Source organism: Thamnophis elegans, chromosome Z, assembly GCF_009769535.1.
Source record: "Thamnophis elegans isolate rThaEle1 chromosome Z, rThaEle1.pri, whole genome shotgun sequence".
NCBI lineage: Eukaryota > Metazoa > Chordata > Lepidosauria > Squamata > Colubridae > Thamnophis > Thamnophis elegans.
The window spans coordinates 105,658,305-105,684,211 of NC_045558.1; the positions used below are offsets into that span (position 1 = coordinate 105,658,305).

At 39.4% G+C, this 25,907-nt stretch overlaps 1 protein-coding gene across 1 annotated transcript; it reads right to left on the bottom strand.

Moving 5' to 3' along the window:
- LOC116521257 (parathyroid hormone/parathyroid hormone-related peptide receptor-like) lies at positions 1-24,435 on the bottom strand. The gene is made up of 13 exons (XM_032235945.1): positions 24,358-24,435; positions 16,055-16,160; positions 15,389-15,499; positions 12,102-12,226; positions 8,814-8,908; positions 8,205-8,394; positions 6,319-6,472; positions 5,692-5,752; positions 4,612-4,678; positions 3,766-3,860; positions 1,971-2,112; positions 1,846-1,887; positions 1-387 (listed from the first exon to the last, which is right to left on the bottom strand). Exons 1-13 carry the CDS (start codon positions 24,433-24,435, stop codon positions 1-3), a joined length of 1,653 nt encoding a protein of 550 aa, XP_032091836.1.
- Positions 24,436-25,907: the final 1,472 nt, after the last annotated feature.

Genomic DNA, 25,907 nt, shown 5'->3' on the forward strand with positions numbered 1-25,907 from the left:
CTATAGCATGGTCTCAATATCTTTTTTCAAGCAGGAATTGTTTTCTAGGCCTGGAGAATCCACCAAAGCCTTAATTATCTCCTCAGGAGCTTTTTGCATCATCTCCTGACTCAAGCAGTTATATAGAGTAGAAGAAGCAGGAAAGTATTCCAGTGTAGCACCACTGCTGGCTAACTGCATAAGCCAATTTCTGGCAACCAAAGGCATAGCAATCGCTGTTGCAGAGGCTGTACCCCAGCTGGCCATGCTTAAACTAATGCTATTGGTAACATGGGATGCTAAGCCACCATAATAACAGCTCCCTCCTGTGCTGGTGACACGGGTCTTCTGCTTTATGTCCAGTAGCAAATTTCTCCGGAACCAAGCTTTTTTAATTTCAGCTTGTACCTAGAGATAGAGACAGGTTATCAAAGGAATATAAACTTGGCTAATTCAATGTGTGTCTTGTTCTCAATTCTGAATATGTGGTAGAAGCAGCTTTGGCCCAAATTATTAGGTGCCCACAATTCTTCATTTTTTCTTAAAACTCCAATATGTACTTATTTTTCCAATTGGAAAGTTAGCCCTAAATTTCAAATTGGATACCCCACCACAGTCTTAGGATGGAATGTTACCCCAAGGTATAGTTTAGGTTTGTTTTTCAAAAAGGTAAAAGGTGAAGATTAGCATGGCTTGTGTAGGTCTGATATGCAATTGCCATTTTTTTTACTAAATTCACACAAACTAATTATGTTTTATTGCTTATTAAGCATGATTTATTGTTCTCATGCATAATACTAAGCAAGACCCAACATCAAATGCCAAGGCTTTAGCACAATGTGACGTTCTAATCACTAACTCCAAAACAAAGTACTTAAGGTTTCTGGACTGCCTGTGAAGATTGGAGGCATTGTGTTAAAACTGCTTCTACTCCATGATTAGATAGGTCTAGTCAGCATGTGAGGGGAGGTGGGAAGTCAAATCCTTGGCTACCCCTATGTGGGATGCCAAGGGGTTCATATTGTTCTCCATGTAATTTAACAATACTGTTGAGAGTGGTCATCTATTGGATTAGAGTGAGACATCAGCTTCCCCTCCCCCCCACACTGGTCAGAATGGTCCCCTTTCTTTTATTCTTCAGAAAAGGAATTTACATCCTACTCAACCTTTGGAGAATAGTCTCAAAGGTGCTTTTTCAGGAGGCTACTGGACTTTATCATTTTTTCTTTGAAGACATTTCGCTTCTCATCCAAGAAGCTTTTTTAGGTCTGTCAAGATAGTAGAGAATGGAAGGATTCATATTCCTTGCAGACAACTGGTCATTTCATCCTTTTATGGTCATTGAAGCACTTGGAGGTTTAGAGCTGAAGAAGCTTCTTGGATGAGAATATCTTGAAGATGTCTGCAAAGAAAGAACAAGAAAATCCATTTGCCTCCTGAAAAAGCACCCTTGGGACAACCATGACCTGGATGACAGAATCTCTGCAGACTTTGGAGAATAGTTTTATGGAGTTTTTTTGACTGGTTAGTTTTAGGGTTATGTTGAAATTGTTTTCTTTGTGAAGGTTTTCACCCTTTACATTGGGTTGGAATACAAATTATATGCAATCAACTAGTCAATCAGAAAATAGGATGTTGGCTCAAAAAAGTACAGCTTTTAGCAATGCTCCATTTGGAAAATGTAAATATTTCATGCAAAGTGCTATTATTTTTCTAGAAGAGAAAATATAAGTCAGATCATGTGATAGAGTTAATAAATTGGTGGCTGCACTTGAAAATTCATACAAACACTTTAGAGAAAAACTAACTATACACATGCTCATGTTTGTGTCTCCGTAGACATAGCTGCAAAATTCATGTTCTTACCTCACCATTGCAAAAACAGTAAATTAGTGCCACGAAGAAGCCCTAACCAGAGACAGAGACAAACAAAAGTCAGAACTAGTTGGGACAGAGTGATTCAAAAGCAAGTTTCATAAGCAAAAACTCACCTGTAAAGAATTGAAGAGCATCTCATAATGCATCTGTATCTGCCAAAGTGTGCTGGAGACAGCTGTGTACGGCGTAGCCATAAACACCATGTAATGGACACCAAAGAGGGGCATCAGGACTAGGGTTGACTTCAATAGTTTTCTGAAAAGAGCGGGATGGGGGGGGAGTATTTTTATGCTATCATGCTAGTTCTCCATGGCAACTTTAAGATGTGTAGACTTCAACACCCAGAAGCTGAAGTTTGTTTAAAATAAATAAAACACAATGCTTGCTGTGAAAAGTTCACCCTAAAAAAGGACTAGAAGCTTGAAACAATTAACATTAGCAAGCAAGACTGCACTTGTTATCCTACTGCAGGAAAACATTCCTGTTGACTGGCACCAGTCTTCGGAATGCCAGAAACCGGGTTGTACAAGCAGCGAGGCCCCATCTGTGGGATGCAGGCAGAACGATGCCCGCTCCAGTCCGTGGAAAAACCTCTCTCCACAGAAACGGTCCCTGGTGCCCAAAAGATTGGAGGACAGTGCTCTTCAGAATTACCAGAGTGGGTGAGACTGTAATTTGCACTCTTGCTGGGAAATATTAAAGGGGAGAAACGGGTGCTTTAAACTGTCCCTTGGTCTGATGTTTGGGTTTTTATTAAAAGATACATTTTTGCCACTTAAAACCCTCACAAAACTCACACACATAGACCTAAACCTACCCTGCCTGCTTTACATTGCTTTGGGAGCTAGAAACGAGAATCAGGGTGGCTGTACCGAGTCCATAGATGGCCCAATCCTGCCCTAGATCCAATTCTATTGTGGTTAGTATAAATTGGGGTATGCCTAATAGTTCTTGGTGTTTTAGGGGATTTTTTTTTTTTTTAAAGAAAATGTTGCAAGAATTGGTGGAAATCCAGCAGGGTAAACCATTTTGACTTCACAGAAGGTGGGATCTTAAAAAAAAAAGAAGCTAAAAATGGCTAAAAGAGGTTACCAGGGCAAACATGGAATGGAGACCCGAGAACCTTCTACTAAGCATTAAACCAGAAAACATAAGCAGTTCAATATGGCATTTGAGCCTACATATAATTGTGGCCGCAAGAATAACTTATGCACAATTTTGGAAATCCATTACCATACCGTCAGAATATGCTATAATTAAAAAGATCTATGAATGTGCAGAAATGGACAGAATGACGGGTTGGCTGAGGGACAAAGGAGAAACAGAACATTATCTTAGCTGGAACTTATGGTATATGTGGGCGACAAGGAGAATAGCAGGGACTTAAAATGGGGAAAGTTAAAAGTGAACATGGATATTGTAATAGATCCCTGAACTTTGTAATGAGAAGATGTGGCTTAGAGACCTAACAATGAGGAAGGAAAGAAAAAAGTTGGGCTGTGAATGACTGTCACCGCGGGGGGGGGGGGGGGGGGTTTGTATGTTTAAAATTATATTTGTATTTGTATGTTTTACTCTTAAAAAAATGTATAACTAATGAATGCCGATACAAAAGGCTGTATATTTACTTTATATTGTTATGTATGTGTTGTCTTTTCTTATGTTGTTGTGTTTTTCTTTCTGTTTTTAAAGGTAATAATGTTTAATAAAAACTATTTTTTTTTAAAAAAAGTTCTCTTTGCTGTTAAGTAATCCAAGGTGATGAAAATATAGTTGAAAATGGAAGTGACCATTGTATTCCAGAATGTTAACAAGACTGATATTAACATTCTCAATTAAAAGAACTGAAATAATAGTTTATTCCAGAGCTAACAGATAAGATCTAGTTCTGTTGTACCTAATACATACTTGTATTGTTGTCGTGGATCTAATTTCCCTGTGTTTGTTTCCCATAATTTGGATGCCAGGACTCTCACAATGTTGAGGAAAAGAAAAAAGTTCACCTGCCAGCAACACAAAAACATTGAGACAGACATTTTATATAGTGGTGGAATTATGCAGTTGCTTTATAGACCTTGACTTACAATCATTCATTTGGTGACCATTGAAAATTAAAAGGGCATTTAAAAATGTGATTTACAACCCTTCCTGGTACTTACAACTATTGTAGCAACCCCACAGTCATGTCGTCAAAATTCAGGTGTTTATAATGGTCGTAGCATCCGGGGGTCATGTGATCACCATTTGGAATCTTCCCAACTGAATTCCAACAAGCCAAGTTAATGGGGCAAACTTGATTTGCTTACTGACTGAATGATTTACTTAACTGCAGATAACTGCACAACAGTGGCAAAAAAGTCAGAAGATCGGGTGCGGCTTAACAGTTGCCTTGTTTAACAATGCAAATTCTGGCCTCAGTTGTGGTCATAAGTTGGGGACTACCTATATACTATGTATCTATATATTTTGATGGCTATTTAACTCCCATCTCAAACAATTATGAAATAAACAACTCTACATTTTAAATAGCTTCAAATTACAACCCAAAGAGCATCAGGACTAAATAAAATTACAGAAAGACCTAATCCTTAGCAAACAATGCAGGTCCAATGGACCACTCTAAGAGGAAGTGATATTTATAAAAGTTGCCATGTAATATTTTAAAACTAATTTAAACCATTATAAATATGATTAGTAATTCAGCCACAGGAAACATTTATTACCAAACTCCAAGCCATTCTTTGCCCTTCTTACCATGATTGCTGCCAAGATTGGGACCTGGTAGATCCATTTCATGTTTCCAGCACTGAGGTCCCAGCATCTGACAGAGAGAGACTTGCATTCAGCCATAAAAGTTTATTTAATTAGGATCAGAGGTGGGTTGCTCCCATTCAGCCCAGATCGGGCGAACCAGTAGTAGCAGTGGCAGGAGGCTCCGCCCACCCACCCAAACATCTGCGCATGTGCAGAAGTGTTGCACACGTGCACAAGTGTGCACAAATTGGTAGTAAAAAATTTGGCAAACCACCACTGATCAGGATATGGTCTACCCTTTCTCCCAACTCTTCCACAATCACAGAAAATGATTTTTAATATCCACAGTTCTTTCTCCTCTTTTTTTTCTGATCATGTAGTCTTTTTGAAATATCCACTGGGTTTACTTTCTCAAAAAGCCTATAGCCTTCATCAGGGATTTTAAAGAAATGATCCTGGGAGCTGGTGCATTGTTTTACAGTATTGATGCCAATTATATAAATCTCATCCATCTACACATGTCTAAAGGGAAAGGTTTCCCTCGCACATACTGTATGTGCTAGTCGTTCCTGACTCTAGGAGGTGCTGCTCATCTCCATTTCAAAGCCGAAGAGCCAGTGCTGTATGAAGACATCTCTGTGGGCATGTGGCTGGCATGACTAAATGCCGAAGGTGCACGGAACTCTGTTACCTTCCCACCAAAGGTGGTTCCTATTTTTCTACTTGCATTTTTACAAGCTTGCGAAATGCTAGTTGGCAGAAACTGGGACAAGTAATGGGAGCTCACTCCATTACGTGGTGCTAGGGATTCGAACCACTGAACTGCTGACCTTCTGATCGACAAGCTCAGCATCTTAGCCACTGAGCCACCGCATCTATATGTGTGTAAAAAATGGGAGTTGCATAAAACCTAATGGGTTCTAAGGAAAATGTCCGGGGTGTACATCTTGAGTACCATTTGAGATTTGGAGATTTAATCTCTATTCCTAGACCCTTACTCCCTCCCTTCCATTGTGATGAGGGTAGTTTGCTTCCAATATTCAAGGGGAGGAGGATATAAGCAAAGTAGAAGCTACATACTGTGTGTCTGCCAGAGATGCTCTTACACCGGCCCAGATGGATACAAAGACAGCAGGTGACCCTCAAAGGAAGAAGAAAAAGAAAAGCAAGCAGAAAGAGATCTGGGTTTCCAGTGATATCTTAACAAGACACCAGGGGAAATACAGAATAACACTGTACCTATCTCTTCCTCCTGAAGAGTGAAAGAAATAGTAAAAAGTTGGGAACTCGAGGCACCTTAAAGGGGAGGCTACAATACCTAGTGCAGTTGAAAGGATATCCCTCAGCTGATTCTGTGTGGGTTGAAGCTCACAACGTTAGCGCAGTAAGAGGCACCAGAGGCAGTTTGGTGGCCCAAGAGCACAACTGAATTAAGGGGTCTGAAGGGAGGGGTCAGAAAAGAGGACCATGACCTCGTGATCAAAGCCTTGTGACACATGTAAAAGGAGCAGTGCTTTTAACTGAGCAATTGGGGACACCCTTTTGACTTTTGGGGTTTCCCCTGCTGCTTCTGCTGCTGAAATTACTTTAAAAGCCTTTTCACATTGAGGGTGGGGAATAAACCCGCATCCTTCAGTGTCTCTGCATTCCATTTTGCAGAATCACAGATAAGCTAAGGATAACACCTGTGAACTGGACTGTTCTTACCCCATCCAATGAGGGTGAGGGTCCACAAGTAGCTTTTGTTGGACAGGAAAGCCATGAAGATTAAACTGTGGAGGTAGAGGCCTTCCACCAAGATCCAATAGTGGTTGGTAGCCAGGAAATAGAGGAAGACAGTCACTGCTACTTTGCAACCTGCCTGGAGGAATGGAGAAACATACCACATATGTCTTTTTGCTAACCTAGCACAGCTAACAGTTTGTAGCTGCTTTCGGGTTCCGATATTTCAGTTTCTTGCAATCCTGTCTATTCCTATAGATACAGTGAATGTTATTCAATTCTAAAAGTGTTTTACTGGATCAAACCCAACTCCGCTTCCTCTAACATTTTGTCTTCAGTATCAGGCAGCTACCAAGAAGATCATGCAAAGTGTCTAATGCCTTTTTTTTGTTTACTCCAAGCATTTGATAGCCCTTACACTTATGTACTGCTTCACAGTGCTGTACAGTATCTCCAAACAGCTTACAAAGTCAGAATATTGCCCCCAGCAATCTGTTTTCCTCATTTTATCGACATTGGAAGGATGGAAGCAGTGGTGGGTTTCAAATTTTTTTAGAACCTCTTCTGTAGGTGTGGCCTGCTTTGTAGGAGTGGCTTGCCAGCCATGTGACTGGGTGGGTGAGGCCAACTTGTAAAATGTGATGAAACTCACTTAACAATGCTCTTGTTTAGTAACCAAAAAGTTGGCTCAGAAACTCTGGCATTTGAAGTACACAAGTCTTAAAGCTGTCAAGTTACAAGACCTTTGCACCCCTAACCCTTTAGAAAAAAAAAACCCCAGTGGTGTTCAAACTTGATAGCTTTAAGACTTGTGGACTTCAATTCCCAGAATTCCTCCTCTTGCTCTTCATGTTGATGATGTGCAGACGGGCGGGGCGGGGGGAGCTGGAACTGGTTCTAAACGGCACTGTAGATTTGTGGAACCCCTTCTATAGAAGAGGTTAGAACTGGCAGAACTCCCTGGATGGAAAGCTGAATCAACCTTGAGCTGGTAAGGATCGAACCTTTGGCAGTCAGCAGAATTAGCCTGCAATACAGCATTCTAGTCAATGCACCACCACAACTGCTGATACTGCTGTACTGAATGCAGAATTTGTTATGGCAAATACAGGTAGTACTCGACTTACAACAGGTCGCTTAGGGACCATTCAAAGTTACAGCGGCATTGAAAAAAGTGGTTTATGACTGTTTTCACACATGACCATTTCAGTATCCCCATGGTATTGTGATCAAAATTTGGATGCTTGGCAACTGACATGTATTTATGATGGTTGCAGTGTCCCGGGGTCATGTGATCACCTTTTGCAACTTTCTAACAAGCAAAATCAATGACAAAGCCAGATTCACTTAAGAACTGTGTTATTAATTTAACAATTGCAGTTATTCGTTTAATAACTATGTTAAGAAAGTTCGTAAAATAGGGCAAAATTCACTAAACAAATGTCTCACTTAGCTACAGAAATTTTGGACTCAGTTGCGGTCACAAGTTGAGGACTACCTGTGCAATGAGTTGTCATTAATTGTGCTACTTTGAATTTACTGCCCATTGGGAATAATTACTTGTAGGACTCATTGTGCAACCTGGGGACATTGCTTGAAAGAGTGTATTGTTGTTTTTCTGCCTTTATGAATAAAGGAACCTATAAGGACTTGTCCTTTTAATTGGGAATGTAATTTAACTATTAATTACCAGGAACCATCCATTGAAAGCTACCTCACTCCCAGGGCTTGAGGGTGCAGCTCAACATGCTTCTTTGACCCCCAACTACTGTGGTTTATTCAACAAACAGGATCCAAACAAATTTGCTTGAAGGAATGTCAAGTCACTGGGGGGAAAGAGTCACCAAGAATTCTTTTGTCATGGAATTTACCAACTGGGTTCTGGGTCCCAAAGTGAGGGTTAGCTCTTCAGCATCCCAATCATGGTCTTGTCCTTTCAACAATCCTTCTGGTTGGAAGGTAGAATATAAAATTATATCTTTCACAAAGATGCTCCCAGCTCGGCAGATGAAAGAGGCAAAAAGGTGGAGATGGATATAGTTCCGATTGCAGTGAAGGCGCCTTTAATACACAACATACAGTACACAATGTACCCATTAGTTATATTTTTAATCTAGTCTTTCTTCCAAGGAGACATATGTGATGTAGCATATCTCTCTCTTTATCTTGTATATTTAGTGTTTCTCAAACGTGGCAATTTAGAGATGTATGGACTTCAATTCCCAGAATTCCCCAGCCAGCCATGCTGGTGGAGAATTCTGGGAGGTGAAGTCCACACATCTTTGAGATCTCAAGTCTGAAAAACAGTCATTTAAGTTTAACTCAGAGAAACCTAAGATTTCTCCACTTCAGTGCCCAGAGTGGACTTGCATCTGAGTTTTTGTTCTAATCTACTGATTAAATTGGTTTAGAACAGTGGAAAAGTCAATGTTATAGCCACACAACAGTAATATAAATATATAACAGGCCTCTCTGCTTACTTGAAGAAGCAAAGGATACACATAGCAATCACAAGGGAGGCCAGGGAGATAGAATAGCCAACAGTATAGATGATGTGCAGACGGTCAAACATCTCCTAGAAAAAGAAAAGAGAAATATAGCTGAATAATGAAGCATCTTTAAGATCACTATGCTAACTCGGTATAGAGCAATAGCACTTAGCCTTATATACTGCTCATAGTGCTTTTGCAGCCCTCTCTAAGCAGTAGTCTAATTACCAAGAACAGTTCTTAAGAATTTTCACCAAAATAATAATTGGGTCTCGTGCTTAACTTTTCAAATTAACAAAACTGGCAAGGTGCTGTAAACAAATGGGCATTAAACAAAACAGTCTTTTTTCAGTTCTACAAAAAAAATATAAAGGAAGCCACAATGCAGAGGGGATCCCTAGTAAAAGTCATTTTCACAAGTTATTAGATTTCAATTATCAGAAATAATGAGGGAAACTTGCCTGTTTAGCAAATGTTTACCATGAAACTTAAACAATTAAAGCCTTTATCAGAAATGCCTTTTGACTGATTAGCTCTTTCTAGAGAAGAAAGATCTATATAAAATATCAGATAAGCATGTGAATTCTGTTAATAGAATTTGATTGGATTTATTGCTGAAATGTTAAGATTCAGTTTATACACAGGTTTCTGCCTGGATTTATTTATTTATTTGAAAATAAAAGAACTTGGCTTTTTAAAGAAATGTGGCTTTTTAATTTCTAGTTGGATCTAAAGATCTGGTTTCTACATCAACTGAGGATAAAGGAGGTGTCAACTCACTGTTTGGAAAATGATATTCCCAAATATCCAGCCAGGCATAACTATGCAGGATAAGAATTCTTGGAGTTCAGTTGATCATTGATTTATTATTACCTGTTTAACACATAGATTTTGCTGTGCTAATTTAAATGCTTCCTATTGGGAAGAGTCAGGTTGGCAAGGAATTTGGAAGGCACCATGCAAGGAAGTCCATGGGCATGTTGTCATGTTAGAACAGAGGTGGGGAATGATGGCCTCTTCATGACTTGTGGACTTCAACTCCCAGAACTGGATCCTGTGTTATAGGATTCCATTTAATATTAGCATGCATGTATGAGGGAACCTTTACCTTTACCTATAAAAATGTTGTATAAAATAAGACTGGGACAACTTTTAGCTCTTCCCACCATTCTTTATTTTTGCCTGAAACATTGTGTAAAGGGGGACACACACACAGACACACACACACACACACTCACACACACATCTCAGAGACACAGTGTGATCTTAGTGTAACAAAAATGTATAATCATTTTTTAAGAGATTTGTGGCCTGCCTAATTGAGTGAGATAAGATTTATACTGGATAATAAATGGATACAAACGAATTGTAATCCGTTCTAATCTTGATTGCAGAAAAAACGATTTCCTAAAAGTGTGGTAGTAAACCCTATCAGATCCTGTTGTTAATTCCTCTAACCCTCATACCTTTTACCTCAAGCTGTCTACCGTGAACCTTACGTGTTCCTTAAGAGGTCCCTAAGGGGGCATGCATAAGCACACCAGAGTGCCTACCATCCCTGCCCAATGACCCATTTATATGTTCTCTTTTTATGTGTTTATGGCTATGTTTTGCTTATTTATATCCATTTATTTGTGCCATTTTTTCATGTGTTTTCATATTTCTTTCCTTGTACTTGTTGATAAATAATAAATAAATAAAATAAAAATAAGTTGCAAATCTCTAATATAGTAATGATGAGCCTGGCAATACCAATCTTGATGTCAACCAAACTCCAGGCCTGACTTGATATAAAATAACATTGATTTTTCATTTGGAAAATTAAAATGGAATATAATCTTTATTTCCAAGATTGATTTTAGGCCCAAATTCGGACCCGGAGATCTTTAAAAAAAATGATAAGAGACTGCAATGCCATACTCTGTTTCAACTTGTACCCATCAGCCCAGAAAACTGACAGAAGAAATAAATTAAAATAAAAAAATAAAATTTATTAATAAAAAATAAATCTTAATGCCAAAAGGGCATAAAGAGTTGTTAACCTAATTTTGAGAAGCTTCTTTCTTTGGTAACGTTGCACTGCAATCTTGGGCATACAAAACCTTTACCAGACCAATTCTCGAATGCAGCTCGTCTTCCTGGAGTCCACATCGTATATTGGACATTAATACAATTGAGCGGGTCCAGAGGTATTTCACGAGAAGACTACTCTACTCCTCTGCTCACAATAGAATCCCTACTATGCCATCAGGCTCAAAATTTTGGGCTTGGACAATCTGGAACTATGCCACCTACGGTTGGACACAAAATTGTCTGCTACAATGTCCTACCTGTCAATGACTACTTCAGCTTCAACCTCAATAATACATGGGCTACAATAGATACAAACTCAAGGTAAACTGCTACAAACTTGATTGCAGAAAATATGACTTCAGCAACAGAATGGTCAATGCCTGGAATGCTCTACCTGACTCTGTTGTTACACCCTCAAACCCTCACAGCTTCAACCTTAAAGTGTCTATTGTGGACCTCACCCCATTCCTAAGAGGTCCATAAAGGGGGGGCATGCATAAGTGCACCAGCATGCCTACTGACCCTGTCCTACGGTCCCCATTTATTTGTACTCATTTCCTTTGTTCATGTCCATGTTTATACTTATAGCAATAGCACTTAGACTTATATACCGTTTTTATAGCCTTCTCTAAGCGGTTCACAGAGTCAGCCTATTGCCCCCAACAATCTGGGTCTTCATTTTACCCACCTCAGAAGGATGGAAGGCTGAGTCAACCTTGAGCCAGTGAGATTTGAACTGCCGAACTGCAGCTAGCAGTCAGCTGAAGTAGCCTGCAGTGCTGCACGCTAAGCACTGCACCACCTCGGCTCTTAATTATCTTGTATATGTTTGACAAACCAAATAAATAAAATAAATAATCCGAACATAAGAAGCTGTTTCATGAAAGTCTTCATAATATAATCCCCAAATTCTTAAAGCGTCCACCAGTGGGTAAAGGTTGGACATGCCACTTTTAAATCATTTTGCATGGTTTAGTAGATCCCGTGAATATGATTGTCAAGGCTAATAAGCAAACCATGGTTTATAACTTCATGTGTGTTATGTGATCACTGCCAAGTTCCCTCCCTCCTTGAATAATTGCTTGGATTTACAGTATTTTGGTTGGCCAAAAGGATAAAGAAGTACTCCTGGTCTCCTAAAGCTCCAACATCTCCTGCTTTCATGTTTTCTCCTTCTGTTGCAAACAAAGAATTGCAAACGTTCACCTTTTCTTTGTCCTGCCGTTCTGGGGCAAAGAAGAGGACGCATTCTGTGTAATTGGCCCAGGTTTTGTTCGTATTAGGAACCAATTGCCAGTTTCCATTATCATCGCAACGTCTATAGGCGTGACCTGAAATAAAGAACAATAGGAAAGAGATATGGGAAAAACAGGGTTGTCTGCAGAGGATAAACAATCAAGATTGTAACTATGTGGATATAATCCAAAGTCCTCTATCATCTATGTTGTCACAACACACACACACACACACACACACACACACAGAGAGCAAAATTTGACTGCCCTGTCAGCACTACCATTCTGACTTTTTCTACCATATTCTAAAAACAGTTACTGCAAAAGAACCTTCAAACCAGTCGAAGTAGGAGATTCAACGAAGGCTTCCCATGCTCCATTTTTATGAATATAAAAAGATAAATGTTAATTGTTTGGGGTTTGATGGCTACATCAGTGTAGCTTGCTTAGAAACAAAATGGAAATGTTTTGCCCGTGCTTTCTCTCAAAAGGTTTTTTTTAATCTCAAAAATCTAGTCTACTGCTCTGGGATTTCTTAGTGATCTGTCATTCAACTCAGTGGTGAAATTCAAATTTTGTTACTATCAGTTCTGTGTCTGTGTCTTGGTGGGCGTGGCAGGGGAAGGATACTACAAAATCTCCATTCCCGCCCCACTCCTGTGGGAAAGATATTGCAAAATCTCCATCCCCACCCAACCAATGGTGGGGTTGAATTTTTTTTACTACCGGTTCTGTGAGTGTGGCTTGGTGGGCATGGCAGGGGAAGGATACTGCAAAATCCCCATTCCTTCCCCACCCCACTAAACCTGCTTTCCAGCTCCATTCTCCTGTTCAGGGCAACAAAAGAAGATCAGCTGAGAAGCAGTTGGGGTAGGGCCAGCCTATTTGCCGGTTCTCTGAACTACTCAAAATCTCCCACTACCAGTTCTCTAGAACCTGTCAGAACTGGCTGAATACCACCTCTGCACCCTACTCTGGGGCCAGCCAGAGGTGGTATTTGTCAGTTCTCCGAACTACCTATCAGAACCTGCTGAATTTCACCCCTGATTCAACTCCTAGAAGTCCAATCATTGCTTAGTTTGTTGACATTAACCAAAATGCAGTTCCTTAGCTGCATTATATGAAAGAATGATAAACCCAATAATGTTCCCAAGACTGAGTCAAGGAATAGTGAGGAAGGCTGCCCAATTCCCAGCACAGAGGCACAGTTCAATTTCTTGTATGGGAAGGAAGAGCACCATTTTGCTCTTATCTGTAAACAACACAACATCTTGTCTAAGTTACTTTGATATGCTTGACACTCCTTTTGCTCTGCAGCAACAAAGAAAGTGCCACATTTCTTCAGCAAAAAAAGAAAAACACGCAAAGAATGTTATCCTTGCTTCAATCAGAACCCTTATAGATATGTTTGACTCACAAACTTAGGCTAGCTAGGAGTGGATGGGAGTTGAAGTCTGACATATCTGACTTCATCATTTGGGGCTACATCGCTTGGGACTGATCAGTGGTGGGTTTCAAAAATTTTTAGAACCTCTTCTGTAGGTATGGCCTGCTTTGTGGGAGTGGCTTGCAGGCCATGTGACTGGGTGGGAGTGGCTTGCTGGCCATGTGACCAAGTGGGAGTGGCTTGCCAGCCATGTGACTGGGTGGGCATGGCCAACTTGTAAAATGTGGTGAAACTCACTTAACAATGCTCTTGCTTAGCGACCAAAATGTTGGCTCAGAAACTGTGGTATTTGAAGCATGCAAGTCTTAAAGCTGTCAAGTTTCAAGACCCTTGCACCCTAACCCTTTAGGGAAAAAAACCAGGGATGTTCAAAATTGACAGCTTTAAGACGTGGACTTCAACTCCCAGAATTCCTCCTCTTGCTCTTCATCTTGATGATGTGCAGATGGGCGGGTGGAAGGAGCTGGAACCGGTTCTAAACGGCACTGTAGATTTGTGGAACTTCTTCTATAGAAGAGGTTAGAACTGGCAGGAACCCACCCCTGGGACTGATGTAGAACAACCATAGGAGTGTATATGTCAAGATAGTACATGCAACTGAATGAAGCTGACCCTTTTTACTTATGTCATAAAACACAACGGTCCTCAATCTTTGTGGCTTGGTGGTCTGGCGGGGGAGGAGAGGTGAACCGGGCCACGCAAGAAGCGGCCTGGCATATATGCACATGGAAGTACAGGTCTACTTGCACAAATTGAGTGGTGTACATATGTGCACGCCAGCCCAGTTTGTGCAGTTTAGTTGCAAATAGGCCATGGCCTGGTAGTGGGCCATAGCCCAGGGATTGGAGACCGCTGATATAAGAGACATAAATTCATTCATCATTACATGGTGTTAATGCTCTGTTATAGATTGAATTTCTTCCAGTATCTGAAAGCAACCAGAATAATTTATTACCTTTATAGTCTGCCTTTATTCCAGAAGCTCATAATAGCATTATGTATTTATATTTATCTAAGTTCTCCCTGTAGTAACAAGTGTATGAGTTGGGCTGACTCCAAACCAAACCAAACCAAGATGGACCTGAAGCTGAATTTCCCCAGTCCTGGCTCAGTGCCTTATCCATAGTATCATATTCACTTTACATTAAAAAAAAATAGATTGGCATCCTATGTAAATGATTGTTCCAAAAACATTCGCAGGGGATGCTATTTTCTTTAAGACCATAACAGGAAAATATTCAAAATCTTATTTCCTGCCTTTTATAATTTCAGTTTCAGACCCACTTTTTAAAAATTTGGGTGCTAAATTTAAACATGCAATTTAAATCTTCAAACAGCCAAAACATCTTATAGACCATTGTTGGCGAACCTTTTCAACATTGCTGAAACAGGAGGGCGTGGGCAGGCAGGAGAGCACCTGAAACTGGAAGAGCAGTTCTCCTGCGCGTGTGCACATGCTGGGAAGGTGAGCTTCCAGTTCCAGTGTGAGCATGCATTTCAGTTACCTGGTCTTCCAGTTTCTGGTGCGCATGCACATACAAAGACCAGCTGGCTGGTGCGCATGCACACGCCGGAAACCAGAAGCTCACCTTCACGGCATGCACATGTCTGCCAGGGAGCTGCTATTCAAGCTTCTGGCACTCCTGCGCACACAAAAACCAGTTGGCTGGTGCCCCAGAACCCGGAAGAGCAACCTTGCGATAGCTGGCGTTCCCAGAGAGATGGCTCTGCATGCCACTTCTGGCACCCATGCCATAAGTTTGCCATCACGGTTATAGAATTTTTGAGGGAAACTATGATAACAAACTTACCATGATGGTTGAAATCATAGATGTAGTCTGGACAAAGAACCGCTACTTTTTTACCTGGGAGACTTGCTGGCCAGCAAATGATTCCATCCCATTCGGGTAAACAATGACCATCTAACAAGGAAAGAGATGTGGGAAAGAAAGAAACAATTATGAACATAGGGCTAAAAAGTGACTTTGAAATGATGCAGACAATAGCCAATATGCCTCTTATTTAATACTGTGCTTAAACTGGATAGATGGCTTGCATTATAGCTCTTGAAAAGTTTACAGGTAGTCCTTGATTTATGTCCACAATTGGGACCAGAACCTCTATTACTAAGTGATGTGATTGTTAAGTGAATCAGGCCTAATTTTATGACATTTTTGTGATGGTTGTTAAGCAAAGCAATGATTCACTGTGATCCAGTTATCCAGAAGTAAATGCGGACTTATAACCTTGGAAGAGGAACGGCTATCAGAACTGGGTTTTGAAATTTTCCCACAGAGATCCATCATAACTTCAAATAGTTGTAAATTAAAGGTTACCAACAAAGTATAATTGTGTTAATAGAATTTGGAGCACAACTGGCACCCATCCATAGTTTTCCCATAATGTCAGCAAATCATAGATTTCCATTAGAACACATAGCCAATGTTTTTATAACAATATAAAACCAAAACTGGTACCTTGGATTTGCTCCTTCTGGCCATTTATCTGATTGTGACATGTTGATTTTGCTTCACTCAGCAAATAAATCTGTTCTTCTTTGGTTAGAACATCATCAGTGTCCACCTGCCAAACACATAAGGAGAGAGAGGTATGACACAGGGGGCTGCTCCATCCATTTGCATCTGGCTCCTTCTTTCCCAAAACTGGGTTTGTGAAATATAAATCCACCAAACTAGTCCTAGGAAAAAGAAATACAACTTTATTTGAGTTTTATTTCCAAAACAAAATAGGGTGATCAAGTCTATTCTGCAAGACCTTCTGGGGATATTGTGTCACATCAGCTATCAAATTGACACCAAATATAATACAATAATTGTTATAGGACGCACAAAGAGAGACAGACAGAGACAGAGACAGAGACACAGAGAGAGACAGAGACACAGAGAGACAGAGAGACAGAGACAAAGAGAAAGAGAGAGGCACAAGTTAGTCAGACAAAGAAGCACAAACAAAATTCAATAATCAGTCTTCATTCATTCACTCATTCACTCATTCATCACCACAGTTTGGATATCTAGTCCAAAGTAAAAGTGAAATAGGATAGAGAAAATGGGTTGGCACTCAAGGAGTCCGAATATTGCAGACTGAAGATAATATTTCTAAAGAAAGTGAAAGGGAGAACTGCTGTATAGTATCCAGCTGCCAAGAGTTTTTCCTCATTGGCTAGTCTCCAAATACCGAAGTTCTGTGACTCTTTTACACATTCTAAATTTTTAAAAAAAGTCATTGCATTCTAGCTCACTGGCAAGAAAAATCACCCTGCATTCATGAACCCACTCTATATTCTGGTTGGTTCCAGGGGTTGAGTAGCGTTTTTTCTGAAACTGGTGTTGATTTTATTGGGAGTCTGATACATACACGTACAGATCTTATACCAGGGGTGAAATCTAGTAGGTTCTGGAGAACCGGTAGTGGAAATTGCTAGTAGTTCACAGAACCAGCAAATGCTACCTCTGGCTGGCCCCAGAGTGGGGTGGGAATGGATATTTTGCAGTATCCTTCCCCTGCCATGCCCACCAAGCCACATCATGCCCACAAAGCCACGTCCACAGAACTGATAGCAAAAAAAATTGAATTTCACCACTGTCTTATACATATAATATAATATCTGGGACAAGTCGTTTTTGAGATCCTTACAAACTTCTTCATAAGTTATGCTTTTAGGTACCACCAATTTCTCACAATAGTCTAATTATTGCTATTTTATACAGCTTCATTCTCTTTCCTGGCCTTGAGGTGTATCTAGTTCCTGTGTTTTTGTTATTTACATATTTAGGAATTGCCTGAGAAGATACTCTCAGACGTACTTTAGCCAATTCATATAATTTGCATTCATTTCTTCACTGATATGCTGAACATGACTGTGCCTATATAATTCAGGGCTACATTTTGTTATTCCTGTAGTCTGCTGCTTAAAATTATAGCAAAATAATGTTAGAAGAAGAGGAAGAGGAAGAGGAGGAGGAGGAAGAGGAAGAGGAGGAGGAGGAGGAGGAGGAGGATGGGAAGAGGAGGGTAAAGTATTGTCCAATAGTTTCAGCAGATTAAACCTATCACCCCTCTCCTGATCTTTCAAAAATTAAGTAGGATTAGGCCTGATTGGTACTTGGATGGTGGACCTTGGAGAGACTAAAACTTTATGTTAAGCAGGGAAAATATGGAAATATTCTGGAAGAAGGGAACTTCAGTCTTTGCTTCCCACAAAACTGTAAGGATATGTATCAAGTCATCAGGAGTCAAGCTTTATTCCTCATTATCTCCCCCCTTTTAAATATCAAATTTATTGATTTGTTTACATTAATTCATGTATGGTCCATCTTCCAAGACTTTAGGAGGTTTGCAATAAGATTAAAAAAAAATATGGGTCATATGACCATAATTGAGCCCAAAATTTATGTTGCTAAGTGAGGCCATTGTTAAGTGAGTTGCACCTTACATTATGATCTTTTATGCCACAGTTGTTAATAGAATCATTTTGCCTGTTAAGTGAATCATGTGATCATTAAGTGAATCTGAGTTCCTCCATTGATTTTATAGGAAGCTGTCTGGGAAGATTACAAATGGGCATCACATGACACCAGAACAATGCAACCATCATAAATACATGCCAGTTGCCAAGTGCCCGAATTTTGATTATATGATCATGGGAATCCTGCAATGATTGTAAGTGAAAAACGATCTAAAGTCACTTTATCAATGCTGTCACTTTGATCGGTCACTAAACAAATTGTTGTAAGTCAAGGACTACCTGTACAAAATTATAATTTTGCTTCTGAAGGCATATCATGACTGTATTCTATTAATTATTTTAATTGCATTCTAAGGCTGTGGCGAATAATACAAATCATTATATATTGATAGGGATATCAGTAAGGCTATATTTGATCCCTCTATTATTTTTCTGGATTGTTTGGAGGAGCATCCTGGCTGAGGCTTTGGGGAACCTGAACTCCAGACATAGAGATTAGTCTAGATATTGGATGGATGGATGAATGGATGGATGGATGGATGGATAAACAGACAGGGATAAATTGAGAGAAATACACAACAGCTTAAGCAATCTGAGAGTGGCTCCTGAAAAATGCTCCCTTAATTATGAGCCATAGGGGATGGTCCAGGGAAGCCAAGCTTTTTGGTGGGATCAGATGTATGAAAAGCTATGTTCAGAGCATGATTATGAGATTGCATTGTGTTAGTCAAAGACTGACTCATTTCCTGTTGAAGATTGTCAGGAAATGGGACAGCTCAGTAAGATAAAGCAAGGCAGCACTAGAGATTACTTAAGTGGGCCCCAGTGATGACAGCTGCAGTTAGGTTGCTCATCTGCAAATCTTGATAAAGACGTTCACATTAATGAAATTTCCATTGTGTCTGTGGTAGCCGCTGGGGTTTGTGTACATGTATGGGGGAGCTGCAATAGAGCCCTGATGAAGCCCCAGCTGCTAATGAGGAGATTCATCGGGGACAATGCTGCCAACCGTTTAGCGCTAGGAATAAAAGGCAAGCTTTTCAGATTGGACATAAACAAAATGTGAGTCATAAAATCAAAATGAGAGAGAGAGGGAGGGAGGGAGAGAGAGAGAAAGAGGTATTAGCAGGTTCATATCTTGGAAATCATCCTTGCAATATAATAAAATCTACGGGTTCCATAATTGCATAGGGTTTTGTTTATTTTTGGGGTGGGAATGGATGTGGGGTAACATTTTAATTATTATAAATTATTGTATTACATTGGGTTTGCATATTCTTACTAAGCTACATTTTAATTAATTGTTTGTTTTTTGGTGTATTATTTACCTCCATTGCAACCTGTAAAATAAGGTTTACAGCTGAGATGTGCGGAGTAGACCCATCTAATTGTTATTTATTCAGCAAAACACAGTTAAAGCTTAGGGCGTTCTTTCCCAATCTACTAGCTTGTAGATGTATAAAATGCTTCACTTCCCAGAATTCCAGCCAGCTGACACTCACTCAACACTTGTGGAGGGCATCAAATTGGAGAAGACTGGACCATGGATGAACCTTGCTTCAAGACCATCAGCGACAATGGTTAAGGCACCAGGCTAGTAAGAAGGAGACCATGAGTTCAAGTACCGCTTTATCCATGAAAGCCAGCTGGATGATCTTGGGCCAGTCTCTCTCTCTCTCAGTCCAACTCACCTCACAGAGTTGTTGTTGCAGGGAAAATAGAAGGAAAGGGTGCTAGATATGTTCACCATCTTGACTTATTCGTAAAAATAATAAAGATGAGATACAACAAATAAAAGTACAAGCATATATTAAATAAAAATACAGCAACAATACAGGTAGTCTTCAGCTTATAGCAGTTTGTTTAGTAGCAGTTCAAAGTTACAATAACACTGAAAAGTGATTTATGACCATTTTGTATAGTTAAGACAATTGCAGTGTTCTCATGGAATATCTCAAAATTCAGAAGCTTGCCAAATGATTCATATTTATCACAACAGCAGCGTCCTGGAATCATATGACCACCTTTTGCAACCTTCTGACAAGCAAAGTCAATGGGGGAACCAGACTCACTTAATGGCCATTTTACTAACTTAACAACTGCAATGATCCATTTAATAACTGTGACAAGGAAATTCGCAAAATGGAGCAAAACTCACTTGTCAAATGTCTTGCTTAATAACAGAAACTTTGGGCTCAGCTGTGGTCATAAATCAAGTACTGTCTGTAATAATGATATTAAAAATTTCTGTACTAATTGCAATTATGAGATCCAATTGGTTGGTTGGGTGGTTGGATGGATAGAAATAATGTTTAAGGTGACCTCCATCAGTTGGCAAAGATATCAAAGCTTCCCTGCAAGCTTCAGAAATTCTTCTTCTGCAGGCTCTGCAATTCCTACATTGCCATGTTACACCTCTCACCCTCTTAACACACAGTCATTCTCCAATTGCTCTCTCAGATCGCACAGGGATGCATGGTGGCCAAGCCAGTGGAGAACAAGGCACCCCTTGTCCAGTGTAACTTTTAACAACCCCATACTAAAGTTAACAAGGAATTCAGAGACAAACAGAGCAAACAGAGAGGGGGAATTGAGGCAATTGAAAATGTATGTGTTATATTCAGAAATCAGAAATGGATGGTTACACCTTTCCTCTACCCTCTGAAATCCGCAAGGAAGGGAGAAGTACCAGGATTATTGCCTTGTCCTACTAGAGCAGTGTTTTTCAAGCTTGGCTGCATAAGACATGTAGGCCTCAATTCCCAGCTGGGGAATTCTGGGAGTTGAAGTCCACATATCTCAAAGTTGCCTCATTTGAAAAACAGTGCTTTGTAGGACCTTGCTGTTTTAATCCCTTAGTCTATTCCAGCTATTCCATCACCCTAGTTAGTTGTTGCAAGAACTGTAACTTTAACAACTGAAACTGCTTTTGTTTGTTCTTTCCTCTCTTCTCCCCCACCCACCTCCCATCCCTTTTTCTTGTGGGACAAATGTAAACAGGAACTAATAATGCCTGTAAATAAGCCCAGGCGGGATTAAATTTCAAATACATCAATACATAAAAGTCTTGCAACATACTTGTCTGCTTATCATTTTTGTGGATATCACTTATGTGGATTGGATTTTAATTTTTCCAAGCAGCAAGAAACTTAGAGATAACAGATGCTTTGCATTTAGGAAATCCAAGGATCAACTAGTGCGGTGGCTCATAACAGGACTGAAGTGTTTATGTGAATGAGAGACAAGCCAAATGGTAACAGTTCTCAGGGCAGAGATGTCAATTATGTTAACAACAAAACAAGCAGCAGAGTTTATTGCAACATGAACAAAGTGAAAAGAAGAAGCAACTTTAAACTATTGTGAATCTAAGAAAGTAAATGCCCCCTTGTGGTCTTGAAAGGCAATGAGCTTTCCACTGGGGCCTCATTGCAGCTTACATAAAGATTTTTCTATATCCATAGAATGGGTCATTTTTCTGAGAGATTTCAGCTAAACCTAGCAGGCTTTGTAACACAGGTAATGACTTAATAGAGTCTTAGAGCTGAGTCCCCTTCGGGGGAAAAGGGCAGCATATAAATATAATTAAAAAAAATCAAATATGCTTTTCTGTTGTTCCCCTCACAGGGACTCAAGGATGATTCTCCTCTACCTCCTTCTACACACGTTTTAGGGCAGAGAGCATAATTTCCACAATTTTACTCCTCTTATCTGATAAGAACCCAAATGTATCCAGCCAAGTTCCCCAGTTGCTTCATTATATGTTATTCATCTTACTTTTGGTTGATTGATTGATTGATTCATTCATTTACTTACTTGCATTTTATATCATGTGTTATATTATAATTGTACTTGTATTCCTGTACTTTTATATTGTATATTTCATTCTTGTGCCTTTATTATGACATATGCATACTTACTACTTGTAGATTGACATACATATGTATTTATGTTCACACTTTTTAGATTGTATGGCCTTATTCTTGAATAAAATGTTTGGTTTTATTTGATTTTGATACATGTAAGATTGGAGGAATTGACATTTACTATCAAACCTTGTTCCAGAGAGCAGGGCAGCAGGATGAACATACAAATAGAAGTATAAAAAACATATTTATTACAATAATTTTATTTATTTAAGAAACTAAGGACGGTGCACATGGATTTTGTTTCATTATTTACTGGAATTCAGTGCAATCAGATTTGCCCAACCAACCAAATCCTGGCCCTCGATTTAGGTCATTGTATTAATAAAGTGGGCAAAGTTATGGAGGAAAGTTATAAGTAGCTAGTAGCGGTAACTGCTTGATGTCTCTTTCAAATCAGGCTTAACTCCTGATAACTTCATGGATATAGCCATATAGTTTTCTTTACAATATTATGTAAGTATGGTATTGCAATACATACACATTTATATTTGTAAATAAAGTAAACTGTAGTGTCCTTGCATTCAAGTTGATAATTCCAAGGTTATATCCCTTGAAGATTGTCTTCTTTTAAGAATCTTTTCATTTTCCCACTCTAGCTTTAGATCCAGGAATTTTCTGAATAGCCACCTACATGCCAGATCTGATTGTGTTGTCACCCAGCTATTCTGATATCTGTTTATGATCTCTAGAATTCCAAGAAGCATTAGTGTATCCTCTCCATGTTTATGGTTTGAACTGGACGGATTATTGGCTCTTTAGGCAGGTTCAACTGGTTTCCTACATATCATATTTCCCTGAAAATAAGACGGGGTCTTATTTTCTTTTGACTCCTGAAATAAGTGCTTGGCCTTATTTTTGGGGAGTTCTTATTATTTTTGAAGTGCAGGAGGCGGTGAGCGTGGTCACCTCATGGCTGCTGCTATGTTGCAATATTTTCAGAGAGGGCTTATTTTCCGGGAGGGTTTGTTTTAGCGCAGCACTCAAAAGCCTGATTGGGCTTTTATCCACAGAGGTCTTATTTTCAGGGAAACAGGGTAAAACAAATACTAAGATTATAAAACTAAAATGGACGATGCACCTTGGAAAATAACCTTGATAGAAAACTCCTTGTATTAGTATGTACATATAGACTAAATAAAATAAATAGACCAAATAAAAGAGGAGGTGGAGTTGCACTATATATAAGAAATAATTACATCTCTACGAAAATAGAGCACAACAATGATGAGAACTATCTTGAATGCATTTGGGTCAATATTAAAGGTTGGGGGGGAGGGAAATGACATTGCCATAAGTCTATACTACAGGCCATCCAACCAAGCAGAGGAAGTATATGAACTTTTTGCTAGTCAGCTAACTAAGGTATGTAGGAAGCACACCACAATAATAATGGGGGATTTTAACTACCCTGACATCAACTGGGAAACAAACTCTGCATCAAGTGGAAGATCCAACAGGTTCCTAATAAACCTAGCAGACAACTTTGTTTCCCCAAAAGTAAAGAAGGGAACAAGGGGATCAGCCATATTTAGGCAAGAAAAACGAAATGCACAGGTACAATATAGGTGGTACCTTGCTCAATAGTAGTAACTGTGAGAGGGATCTTGGAGTTCTAGTGGACAATCATTTAAATATGAGCCAGCAGTGTGCAGCAGCTGCCAGAAAAGCCAACACAGTTCTAGGCTGCATAAACAGAGGGACAGAATCAAAATCATGTGAAGTGTTAATACCAGTTTATAATGCCTTGGTAAGGCCACACTTGGAATATTGCATTCAGTTTTAGTCACCACCATGCAGAAAAGTTGTGGAGACTCTAGAAAGAGTGCAGAGAAGGACAACAAAGATGATTAGGGGACTGGAGACTAAAACATATGAAGAACGGTTGCAGGAACTGGGTATGTCTAGTTTAATGAAAAGAAGAACTAGGGGAGACATGATAGCAGTGTTCCAATATCTCAGAGGTGCCACAAAGAAGAGGGAGTCAACTATTCTCCAAAGCACCTAGAAACTAATCAAGGAGAGAAGCAACTTAGAACTGAGGAGAAATTTCCTGACAGTTAGAACAATTAATCAGCGGAACAGCTTGCCTCCAGAAGCTGTGAATGCCCCAACACTGGAAGTCTTTAAGAAGATGTTGGATAGCCATTTGTCTGAAACGGTATAGGGTATCCTGCCTAGGCAGGGGATTGGACTAGAAGACCTCCAAGGTCCCTTCCAACTCTGCTATTGTATATAGACAGACTTCACAACTATTTGGGGTATATTGGCCTGTATTATTTTTTGATCAGAATTCCCAAATTATTCAGCGTGCAAAAAATAGAGGAGAATTTCACCACACCCTTAAAAGTGGGGGGGGGGGGTTTACCTCCCTACGGATTGTACCTCTTCCTCCAAACTGATTCCTCACAACTATCTTGAGTGCTATGTTATACTGAGGTGTCATGATGGAATCAAACTTATTCATTTACTAGATGATTGGTGTCATACAGTATTCAGAAGTGGATGCCTTTCAATGGCCAGAGTGGGGTCAGCTGAGTATAGATGCAATGGGAGTAAGATTAGGATTTTCTGGCTTTAGGGGGGCATTGGGAGGTATTCTTAAAAAAAACATTGTTAGGTTACATTACAGGTTCTGAGTATCTCAAAAATGAAAGGAAACTATGTCATCAGTTTTCAACAATAGTGGCCAATGGTGACTCTAATGAACAATGTGATTTTTAAAATTTGAGATGATTATATCATATAATAATTATTTTGCAATTTATAGAACAAATCATGACTAAGAAGTCCGAAATCTATGAATCTGAATGCAGAGCAAAGATTTAAACTTGGAACTTCCTAATCCTCATCTAATATCTAGTCATATATTTTTGCCTCGGGGAACACAAAGTGTTTTTTTCAAATCACACTAAAATCTTTCTGATACTGCAAACTGTGGCACTATAGATGTAATTCTTAACAGTAGTTCTGAAATTTTCCAAATCTGTGCAATATGCATGTATGAGACTTTGAAGACCATGCAAACCATACCAGCAGAAATTATTAATTGCAAATTAATTTTTAGAGCCTTGTTTGGGGGATAAAGGATAGATTCTGTTATTTAATTATTCATTTAAACAGTGTTGCTTGTTTTCTGATGATGTCTATATATGAATAAGCTGGCATTCATTCCTGTATTATTGGTTCACTCAAAACAGGAAGCCTAAACTTTGGTTTTTCAAGTACAATCCCTGAGTTACACAACACACTAAACAAAGAACATTATGACTTAGCCACACTGTAAAACAGCCAGAAGCTAGATAGATATCATAGTTATGTCATACCACATAAGTTTACTTAACTGTGCTTTATTGAACAGACTAGAATAGACTGGATTAGTGTATAATAAGTCATAACTATGATTTACAAGCTATGGTGGTTATTTCTTTATTTGTTTGCTATGGCTTTCCATTCCAGCATATTTTGCAACATTTTGAAAAATAATAAAAACAATAATACAGCACAGACAGCCTGGACTAAAATAATCATGACCAGGGTTGGGATGACACCCATGGAAAAATATTTTATAATCCTCCATAATGATTTAGAGGTGTAAGAAAATAAACACTGCAAAAGATGAAGGGAGATACAGAAGAGCTACTATACGAAAAACAATGATTTGTGCCCTTCAAAAGAGCACCATTTAGCTGACTTGGCAACATATTTTTCATCTTTCCCAGACACTAACCCTACTAGTTGGTTGAGGGGAATTAATGTCACATATAGTTTGAGAACCCCAAGTTGGGGAAACCTGAGCTAGATTCCCTGAAACATTTCATAACTGAGGCAGGATAACTCAAAAGTGAAATCTCCACTGGCTGTATCCCCCAAAATGCATTCATGATTTCTATATAGTCTGTCCAATTCATGAAATCT